This window comes from Manihot esculenta, chromosome 18 (genome assembly GCF_001659605.2).
Source record: "Manihot esculenta cultivar AM560-2 chromosome 18, M.esculenta_v8, whole genome shotgun sequence".
Classification (NCBI taxonomy): domain Eukaryota; kingdom Viridiplantae; phylum Streptophyta; class Magnoliopsida; order Malpighiales; family Euphorbiaceae; genus Manihot; species Manihot esculenta.
In genome coordinates, this window is record NC_035178.2 from 15,657,849 (window position 1) to 15,669,561 (window position 11,713).

Below are 11,713 nucleotides of genomic sequence, written 5' to 3' on the forward strand. Positions count from 1 at the left end.
TTACTGAGAAACAGAAAAAAAAAAAAAAAACAGGGCAGGTGTACAGGCTTGGGCAAGCCTATAGCACTCAGCAGAAAAAATTATGCAAAAACAGCAGAATAGAAGAGAAATTTGCAGAACACAGCAAAAAAATTGAAATTTTAAAATCCGTCGTTGGCTTGGGCTACAGCCTTAGGCAAATATGTACCTTCCAATTAAAAAGAGGAACATTACCTCCATTGTTGTCCTTTTAGACATTCAAGAGGCCTATTGAATCTCATAGGAAGACAACATATTGCTAACAAACCCAAGTAAATACATAATTATTTAATTGGGTTAATATAAGTAGCAATTAACATATTTGTTTATGTTAAGTAATTACTTGATTTGCTTTAAATAATTCACTTATTATTATTGATCAAGTTTGAGTTCTTCTCTCTTAAAGCAATTAATTAAATCTACACGCTTGATGACATGCTTGATGAGATTATTAATTAACTAAAAATTAATTTAAGTGCTATGCGGATTAATTTAATCATAAGGAAGAATTGGTGGGATTCGCTTGTTTGAACACTATAACTATATAATAGATAATTAAATGAACTCTCTTTAATCAATGATCAACTGCAAACTTTCCAATTTCAATTACCTTTTTGTTTCATAATTCCTATCGCATTATTTTATTTTTTTTTAATTCTTCTTAAAATCAATTTCTCCAAATAACAATTTTCTTCTTCTCTCTCTTTGTTTTAAACTATTTTTCTTATTCTACTTATCATTTAATTTAAACAATTTTAAGGTTTCTGTAGGATCAACACTCATTTACGCTATCTACAAAGGAAAATCAGTTTTGATTGACTGATTTGATGCCCGTTAGGTAGCAATGTAGTGATGTGGATAAAAAACAATGAGGACTAAAATGAAGTAAGTCCATGACTTGTAATACGTCAATTCATGTGATTGAATAACTTTAAGTGATTAAATAGAGAAGTTCTGTTAGTTATTAAGAGTTCAAAGGACTAAATTGGAATTTTTAGACTAAAAGAAATTTTATGTAAAATATGAATGAAACAAAGTTAAGACATTGTAGAGTAAATGATGAAATGAGAATAAATAACAAAGTAATTGAAGTTTACAATTTATATTGAATCGTGAACAATATTTTAGAAAAATTAAACCTTTGGAACAAAAAGGAAAAGTAATATGTTGTGAAGAATTAAAATGTAAATAAGTGTGGATAAGTTATAGAAATATGTATCATTAACATGTGATATGTTAAAGATTTATAATATAATCTTCTATCGCCCATGCTTCAATAGTTTTCCATCACATCCAGTACCCACCAGTTGATTGTTCTCCATCGCACTAGATCAGCATGGATTCTACAAAGATTTTGGCTTCTCGAGATCTCCATCAACAAACAAGTTTTCATCTGGGTTTTAATGAAGTTAGGTGTAACGAATCTGGATTTGATGAATAGATCATTTGAGTATTTTGCTTTTGAGATCTTCATCAACAAATAAGTCTCCATTTTAATGTAACAGATCTGATTTCAATGATTTTTTTTTGTTTTCATAAATCCGGATATGTTTAATCTGTAATCTCTTCTTCCCATGCAAAAATATAGTAAAGACGTAAAATATAGAATAAAGACAAAAGTATAGAATTATCCTATGTTTTCATTTGCCTTTTTAGAATTTCTTAAATTTTTTCTGAATTTTTCTTCAAATTGCTTTCTTCGATTTTTTACTTGTTTTGTTTTATAAAAATATTAAAAATTAAATAAAAATATTAAATAATAAATTAAAATTAAAAATCTTATAATTAAATATAAAAATCTAATAAAATTAAAAGAATCAAACAAAATAGATAAATATAATTTAAAAAATATATAAATAATTATATAAAATTTTATTATAATTGCAGCTTTTAATAATATAAAAAATAATGACTAATTTAATTGTTTTTCATTAATGATATATATATTGATCAATAATGTATCAATTATTATTACGATAAATTTTAACGACGAGTGCAAAATACTCGCATTGCAAGTATATCTTTATTTTTTTAATATAAAATTTAAAAAATAGAGTTTGAGACCTCTCAGTCTCTGTGAGTGCAAAAAAAAATTAAGTATGAGTGCAAAAACAAATAAGTTATCACTTAATGTGTACATAATATTAATATTTTCATTAAAAAATATTAATAAATCTCAATTACAAAACTTTTAATGACCGAATAAAATAGCTGTTAAAATTAAGCTTTTAATATTTTTTCTTTTACCCAACTCGAATAATCCATTATTAGCACAAATAATCCTTAGATATATAAATATTATCCTCATAATGAATACATCAATCAAATAAACAAAATAATTTCTTTAAAACAAAAATTAATATCCAAAAAAGACCAGCAACCTGCAAATTAACCAATAGGAAATTCCTATTCCCTAAAATTCTTATTATATATTAAATAAAAACAAAAATAAAAATAATAATCGCTAAAGCAGCCGAAAACAAATTACATTCTCTATGAAAGATCATCTGTATGACAGCGGCCCCCTTTGGAGAAGGACAAGCAAGCAACAAAAAGAGTGAGAATAACAACAATGACACTGAATAATCAGAGAATGACTCTTCCTCAAATACTCAGTATTCTCAATCATCTCTATCTTCTCGATTCCAGCCCACAGAATCAAGAAATGCTTCATCAGATAGCCTTCTCGAATATTCCCCATTGCTTTGTGAATGTAAAGACGAACCAAAACTAGATTGTCTATCACATCTCAAGTTTGCAATCCCATTTTGCTTAATATAACTATCAAACGGATCACCGATGTTTATCATGCTAAATCCTGGCATATCGATCTGCACTTCCTCGCGATTAGGATCACAATTTAGGTCTATTTGCCCAGCACTGGTTTCAGCCAACTCAGTTTCCTTGTTTTGACCGACTTCATTCTCTGAATTATTTACAGGCAATGCTACATTACTCGACATGCTAATCATTTCCGATTCATCCTTGTGATCATTGTTGTCCTGCTGGGAAATTTCAGCTTCACGTTCCAATTGACGTTTTTTCTTACGCAGCATGAGGGTTTTAAAACGGCGCTTTACAGTCATGCACACATTGCATGTGCATGTGGGCTTGTGCTTACCCTTACCACTAGGTGGCTGAATGCACACAATGCAAGTGCAACCAGGGCGATGCCGGGGATGCTTTGTAGTGGCGCCAGCTGATGGCTCATCGAAGTCGCCTATATTGTCTCCTAGTACTGCAGCACTAGCCAAAGCATCTAAGCCAGAAGGCTCACATTCAGGAGATAACTTATGTCTTTCTACTATCCGTCGCTTCTTGAAATCTGGGAAAAGATACAGAGTGAAAAACAAAGGGACGATATTGGGATTAATCAAGGATTAAAAAGCCATACATTCTAATTGAAAACCTTAACTAAGGAATTACATGACCATTCAATTTCAGAAATTACAATGATAGCTCATAAAACTGTGTTATGGATAACAAACAGACCAAATCTATTATTCAATCATAAATATTGAATAAGTATCCTAGTGGTTTCTTATCTAATGCTTGCTTGTATTAGATTTCTACTTTAATTAAAAGTAATATAATTGTATGCACCTCTACTGTATAACGAGTTTTTCTTCATTCAATACAAGAAGCATATTAATTATAAACACATTGAGATTTAAGACTCTCTCTTGTTAGCGAGTGGGAGGTATTAAGAGCTTCCTCTAATCGTAACAGCACGAATCTAAGATAACTTTATGCATTATCCACATGCCAAATGCATGACAATTGGTTAATAACTTAGCTCCTATTTGAAGGTGGAAGGCACAAAGGTTGAATCTTACCTTTGCTCAATCTCAGAAGATTATCCAAATCCTTTGGACTCATCTCCTCTGATGCAGAACATGAACACCTAGAAGCAAATTGTAGACCACAAAATAAAAGACATGAAATACGACAAAATCATACTGAATATATGAATAAAAGAAAAACCTGCTTGAATCCCAAACATTTTCTGAACAGGTCCATTTTGGAGGAAGAAGAGCATCTTCTGGCAATTTTCGCCATTTAGAGCAATCATCACATTGAGCCCATTGCTCCTGCCCCCTGACCAAAGACTTGATAAATTCAGCAACAATACAAATTATGCAAAGCACCTCAACAATGAACATTTGACTGTAGACAAAAAAAAAATCCAACCATGGTAGACAGCCGTATTGCATACCATATAATGTAATTATCAATATTGTAGTGCTTTCTGAAGATAGTATTGATAATAACACGGACAACAACAATACAATCAATGATCATGATCGTGATTTTGAGAGAAGGGTTTTTTGGAAAGAGCAGGACAGGACAAAAAAGGAGAACAAAAAGATAGAAAGGCTTTAGTTTTCATTAATAACAAGGACACAATGGGAATAATAAAGGTATAATAAATTGTCAAACCTCAGCTGAAAGAACTCGTACATTTCCTTTATCATTTATTGGCAACTTATGGACAAGGACCACCGTCCCTTCCCCTCTGTGAATGCAGAATGAAAAACATATTAGATAATTCCTTACCCAGAAGATCGATCGACGAATATGGTCCTCTTGCCAAAAACTGGAGGCTCCTAAATGACATAAACAATATTAATCACACATTTAACCACAAACAAAACTTAATTTAAATATTTATATTTCCAATATGGACAAATTGTGAAGGCAGTTACTATACATCATGAACTACAGGAAAATGTGTCAATTCTGTCCTTTCCATCAAATCTCATTACAGTTTGAGAGGGGATTATATGGAGATTTTTTAAAGGGAAGGTGTCAAAAAGCCTCTTCAATCCACCAATTTAATGGATTGAAAAATGAAGGTTTTGAAACCTGCAATATCCATTACTTTAAAAAAACCTGACCTACAGAACTTCCGTGGTTGGCTACCTTCATGCAGCAACACAAGGCGCACACCTCCTGCAAGCAAGCCCACTTAGGCACAGGAGAACAAAAAAACTTGCATGGACCCAAAGAAAGTCATAGAACAGCGAAGAAGAAGAAGAAGAAGAAGAAAATCCAGTGAACCAGCGAACCAGAAGAAGAAGTAACCCAGTCACCTGGGCTGCTGTGTAGTGCTCCATGCCTCCACTACTACTGTTTCTAGTCTTCCCCAGTCCAGTAACACGTATTTATGAATCATTTTCCTTTTATTCTTCCTCCTCTCTCTCCCACTCACTTGGGTTTTCTTCTCTCCATTCAATATTTTAGATCCTTCTATTCCCCCTTTTTCCCTTCCTTCATGCTTTTTCTGTTCTTTCCTTTATGCTGGCCATCTGGTTATAAAATCAGAAGGCATTTTCCTTCCCTCATGCTTTTTCTTTTCCTACTTTCTTCATGCTTTTTCATTTCCTTCTTCATGCTTGCTAAGCTGATACTTCCATAAGTACTGGTTATAAAGTCATCCCTTATATTAAGTTTTCTTTCCTTTTGTTTATTAAAAAAAAAAAAAAAAAAGAAATCCTATTTTCCATGTTTAAAAAATCATTGCAAAAGGTATTACTAAAATACTTAGCAAAAATTAAAATAACAATGTCATAAAAAATTAATATATCCTTTTAATATTGTGTTTTAATTAAAATAAAATTAATATAATATATTAAAATGATAAGCTTGATCATAAATATAGTATAATTTACAATGATAGTGATGCAATAAAGTAAAAAACAATGAATGAAATGAATAATATCTATATATTAAACTTATTTGATTTTTGACAATTTTTTATATTTTTCGCCTCACCTCGTTCAGGAGCGCCTATGCCTTGCGCCCAGGCTCTAGGACCCATGGTATTAAGGGACATAAATTGGCTTGTAAGCATAAGATACTGAGAAAAGATGAGACGAGGGTTTTGTTTGCCTGCAGCACAATTATGAAGCCGAGAAAACACCAAGGCAAAACCATAGATGGAATAATTTAAGCCCTCTGCATTTTTGTTTTAATTTATTTTTTGTGTTTGGAATAATGCACAATTGCATGTACAAGTATCCAAAGGGTATCAATTACCATTGTGTAGATCTGGCTTTGCAGAAGCCCCATGCCACATGGATTCAAATTGAGGGTGAGTTGTTTTGGACAGAATGAGGTTCTAGGGTTTTCCCCATATAAGAAGAAAAAAGAACAAAATGTAAAGTCTTCTTGGACTTGCAGGTAGGCTTTCCGTTTAACAAGATGAGGGAAGCAGTATGACACACAAACTTAGTGACACATTAGGAACACAGAATTTCAAAGATCAAAGGCGAATAAAATGATAAATAATCAGTCATGCAATTTTCCCTTCTGAATACATTAATCACACTATTCATAAATGACATTAGAAACAGACAAAAAGGCTGAACATCAGAAACTTACATCAAATTCCTCAAATTCATGGTCCTCAATTGTGACCACGCTTGGCTTGACTCTTGGAGGTGGGCGAAGCAAGTCCTGTGCTTCCTCCCATGTAAGCCGCAACTCCAAAGCATCTTCACTATGCATGTGTAATCTCTTACTCTTAGGTCCAATGTTCCGATACCTCTTCTTTTCTGTTGTTGGTTGCTGCAGTGCCTCCCCATTTATCCTGCCTCTATGACTCTCACCCTTGCTCCAGCCAATATTGCAATCGGCTTAATTCAGAAGTCCAAACAGACATTTAAGTGAGCCTTTTTGCTTCAATAAAAGATATGGAAAAGACCAGAGCAACCACTTACTGTAACAGTACCAGAAAAAGAAGTTTCTGCAGAAGCAGTAGCATCAGGTAGTGTAGTTTGGGTTTCCTGTTAATTTAACAAGAAAATTAAGAACATTAAGTTTACGAGATATACATAAGACAAAAAAAAAGCTGCATGTAAAAGAATAAGAGGGGGAGTGAAATATGCTAATGAGGCTTAACCTGCGTATCTGAGTTGTTTGTTGCCTTGCGAAATCCCATGATAAGTTTCCCTCCAGGATCTATCCGGCTAAATGTTACTTTAATAGAAGAGAGAAATTAGGAGGTAAGAGCATATTCACATCCGTTGAGGTAAAAAGAAATAATTGACATAACCAGAAGATCATGCAGCAAGGAGATGCAGTAGCATTAATGTGCTCCTTTTGGAAAAAAAAATTAGATTCTGTAAGAATGAAGAAAGAAGAATTATATGGCTTGATTTGAGTTAAAGCATCCTGCCAAAGCCAGTCATATTATTGTTCCATCAATGTCAAAACCATAAACAGCAACTAAGTCCAAAAGAGGCTTCTGTATAAATCAATTCATTACCAGTAGTAAACTTTTAGCATACAGTAACATACATATCTTGAGCAATCAGGTAATATTGTCAACATTAAAGCAACAATGAAATCAAGCATACTTGTATCACTTGCTCATTTGCATAGACTGTACGCTAAAAAATGAATACATATCTAGAACACAGGTATTAATATGACATTTGAGAAATAACTGAAAAAGCATACTTGTATCGCCAGCTTGTAATTGCATAGATTGTATACAAGGGGTTACACCCTCCAAGACATACATCCTACTGTTGTTGTTGGGCCAAAATCTGAACTGAAACGTCCATTCTCCCCCCTTAACATCTTTAATACTCAAAGGAAGGCCTTCAGATTGAGAAATAGGAGGAAAAAAGGCCTGCACGTGCCCCAGTTTACAGTTTACAGAAATGCAAAGAAAAGGAAAAGGGAAAAGAACATGAGGGGAAAAATATAGTCTTGACAGTTTAACACTTACTTCAGCACATGCTTTTGGGAGAACTAATCGACCAATTCGACCAGCATCACTGGCACTAAGAACCTTCTCAAACAATGGCACAATGGAAGAATTCAAACTGGTAGATATTGTACTTAAGGTTCACATTATTACAAGGACTAAATGACAAACAAAAGCACACATACATTTCAAAGAAACATGCATCTGAAAATTTAACTTAAAACTAAAGGATACACTCCAGACAATTGCTGCAGCTCTTGATCGGTGATCCTCGGCCAGTAACGGGGAAGTAACTGATTCTTCCCCCGCCCGTCAGCAGGTGGTCTTGCAATACGCAACTCAGGAACCGCAACATTTTTGGCCTCTGAACTCGCAGCAGGGCCAGACTTTGAGAGCTTGGGCAAAATTGGACGAGATCTTTGCCCTTGCTGAAAAGGAGGTGCTTCGCTTTTCTCTCTTCCTTCAGCAGCCCTACAAGGATATGGAACAAAGCCTGTAGTTCCTGATGGAGCTCCCAATGTCATAGTCAAAGATGGAGCAAGTGATCCATGCATATCCTTCGTCTCTAATATTGATCTGATACCGTCTGGCTTGGCAAAGTTGGATAGTCCAACTGATAACCGAGATGCATTTGGGAAGCATGTGCCAGCTTCCCCAATTGGATGTATGATTTCCTCTTGTCTGAAATGCCCAGGAATTGCATTTGTGTCTGCTCCTTCAGATAGACACAATAGTTTCGCTTCATTAGCCTCCATGAGTCTGCACAATTGTGCAAGTTTTCCCTCATCATGAGTACTACCAGCCACTCGATTTTTTGGAGGAGGGGATTCCAGATCAGCAGCATTATTTGCTGTTACTGAGCCAAAACCATTGGAAATCTCATTACTATGGATCTACAACACGAAAGAATAAAAGAAAAGGATGTTAAGAGGCCATTGAAAATTCTACAAATCTTGCAGCTAAATCCTATAATAGTTGGCATATTACATCACATCAACAAACCACTAATAAAGATTTGCAAGAATACGCCAAATTTCTATACAAGTTGAAATAAGTTTCAATAATTTAACAGCTCTCTCCCATGACAATAACAGTTACCAGTTACATATCCGCGAAAAAGCAATAACCTTGAACCCATATGATCTATAAGACAACATTCAGATAGCATCACAAAAGGAGACACAGTCAAGACTTGAAGTTGCAAAAACTATAATTCTTCTAATCCACTTAGATATTGTTTACCCAGAAGGCTGGAACATTCTTTAACTCCATGTTCTAACAGTGTGACCAGTAGCATTGAATACAAACACATGGTTATGAAAATTTAAATAAGCTATTCATCTTACTGATCTTACCGAGTTAAGTGGAGAAATTTTTGCACAGGTAGTACACCCAATACCGCCAAAGTCCAAAATCTCAATTAAATAAGTAGAAGCTATGCATCCACAGTGGAGACGCTGCCATGTGAATTTAATTAGACTTTTTTTGGCCATCAACTTCAATGAGATTTTAAAAACAAGAGGATTTACACAAAATAAATCAACTAAGTTTACCTTGCGACATATTTTACACTCCCTCCAACCAGATTCTTCCGAGTGGAATGTATCACAGTAAACTGAATTCTCAAATGCAGATCTATTGTATGAGGCACATGAATATGAATATAAGCTTAAAGCAGCCCATTGAAATCATAAAAAGAAAACCATAACAAGGATTCAAGAAGCTATCAGTAAAGACAGAAAATTTTCAACTTTTAGTTATAGGCAATTGTTGAATGCTACCAGTGAGTTTGCTTCTTCATAAAATGGAGGCATATGCTATATCATAGTTTTTACCGAGACAGGATCATTCTCATACACATAAATACCAGAAATCCTATTCTAATCAAGATGCGCCATGCATAACAGAAGAACTAGCCAATTATGCACTCAAACAATTTTATAGAATTGATCATACAAGAAGTGGTCCAAAATATAACATGCAATTCCTAAATATGTATTACAGAGCTGAAACCACCTTTCTGCTTTCCATCCCTTTCACAATAAACAAGAATTTTTTGGGTCCTATTCACATCAACAAAACATTAACTGAGTTCCGAATATGCTGAATCAAAAACACATGGATTAGACGAATTACATGGGAGCCAATAATTCAGAATTCATTATTATTTTTGTTCTCATGAATATTATATCTAACTGCAATCTGGCTTCCTTTATAAATGCACAACACTTTCAGGGGCAGAAATTAAAACATAAAATATCCCTTTTAAACAAATAACAATAGCCAGTAGCTGCTTTTGGTATTGTACAATTAATGATCATTATTATTGCTATTGATGCCTAATTATGGGTGTCTTAGTCATAATACCACTTTTTTTCCTGCACAATTACACGATACAAAACCATAATGTAGCGCATAATGGAAACCCAAACCCAAATCCAATTATCAAAATACCAGCAAATTAAATCGTAAATGTAATCACATCCCTAGACTGCCATCGCAGCAGAACCACCCAAAAGAGTGCAAAAGAACAGCTAATAAACGAAATTTAAGAAAAATACTAAAAATAGAACACAAATTACCCGCAAGTATAGCAGAGACAAGCATATCCACCAGATCGCAAACGCCAGCCTCTCTTCCATTCACGCGTCGTAGTAATTCCACACGATGCATTCATGCAAACCTTGGACCCCATTTAATCCCAAACTGAAAAATCAACCCCTTTCAACCATAACCACACAACAAAAACCCGAAATCAAAATCCCTAAAAATCCCTTCTGATCAAAACCCACAATAAATCAACAATAATAACAATTAATAACCCAAATTTCGCATCACTTCCGTCAAAATCATGCACACATCAAGCAATCAAACTCAAATCAATGCGGTATTAAAAATTAAATCATCCCAAACATTAAAATAAAACACAGACAAAACCAATCAATCAATCAAGGAATCAATAAATCCGTAAATTGCAGTACCTTCATACAAACAAACAGTGAAATTAGAGAGTAATAGCGATTCAAATGGGAGTAAAGATGAGTCAAAAGAAGTTGTTTGAAGAGCAGGAGAGAGAGAGAGTAACGGTGATGTTAGGTATGCAAGCGAAGACCAAACAAGGAAGGCCTGGTAGCTCCTCTGTCCTGTCTCTCTATAAACAGATTATACAATGTATGTGTATATAAATATAAGAGAAAGAGTGTGTGAAGAGAGAGAATGCATGCAAAGCAACAGATGCATAAAATGCATGCACGACACTTGAAACACACACCGCTTAACAATAGCAAGTCTTCTCTTTTCTTTCCTTTTTAAATAAATAAATAAATTATTAATTAATTATAATTATGGCTTCGCTGTGCTGTGCGAGAGAGACGAGAGCTGTGTTACATTTAGGACAGTGATATGATGACCCGACGGTTTCCTGGGTTTTTGTGACCTGTGATTTTGAGATAAGAGTGATAGAGTGACAGGTGGTTGTACATTAATTTCAATAAATTACTCTAAAATATTCTTACTATAATTTTAAAAAATTATTAAATTATTTAAATTACAATGAGATATTTCCTTAATTTACTGAATTATATTTATCTCTCCTAATTATCATAATTTTAATAATTTCTCCATCAACTCACTAGCAAAAAGTAACTACTACCTTCGCTCCAAAACAATTATTATTTCTAAAAAAAAATATTTTTAAGAATTTTATAATAATATTAATCGTTATTTTTTATATATTTTTTATTAATTTTAAATTATTTAATATTAATATATAAAAAAATTGACAATTTAAGAGATATTTTAAATGAATTATTATATTTTTTAAATTTAATTTGATTAATTAATTTTATTGATTTTATTGTATAAATTGCAGGATGAAAATAAAAAAAAATAAAAATAAAAATTATAATATAATTTTGAAAAATCATAGAAATGGTTATCGTATTTATAGAAATAAAAGTAAAATTAAAAATTAATTAT

At 33.3% G+C, this 11,713-nt stretch overlaps 1 protein-coding gene across 1 annotated transcript; it reads right to left on the bottom strand.

The window, feature by feature from the left end:
• Positions 1-2,406: 2,406 nt before the first annotated feature.
• Positions 2,407-11,135, bottom strand: LOC110606534 (B3 domain-containing transcription repressor VAL2). Its single transcript, XM_021745385.2, has 14 exons — positions 10,717-11,135; positions 10,318-10,456; positions 9,289-9,370; positions 9,091-9,192; positions 7,970-8,628; positions 7,757-7,853; positions 7,483-7,657; positions 6,923-6,999; positions 6,752-6,806; positions 6,403-6,656; positions 4,576-4,625; positions 4,003-4,116; positions 3,855-3,922; positions 2,407-3,343 (listed from the first exon to the last, which is right to left on the bottom strand). Exons 2-14 carry the CDS (start codon positions 10,428-10,430, stop codon positions 2,640-2,642), a joined length of 2,550 nt encoding a protein of 849 aa, XP_021601077.1. The 5' UTR covers positions 10,431-10,456; positions 10,717-11,135; the 3' UTR covers positions 2,407-2,639.
• Between the last annotated feature and the right edge of the window lie 578 nt (positions 11,136-11,713).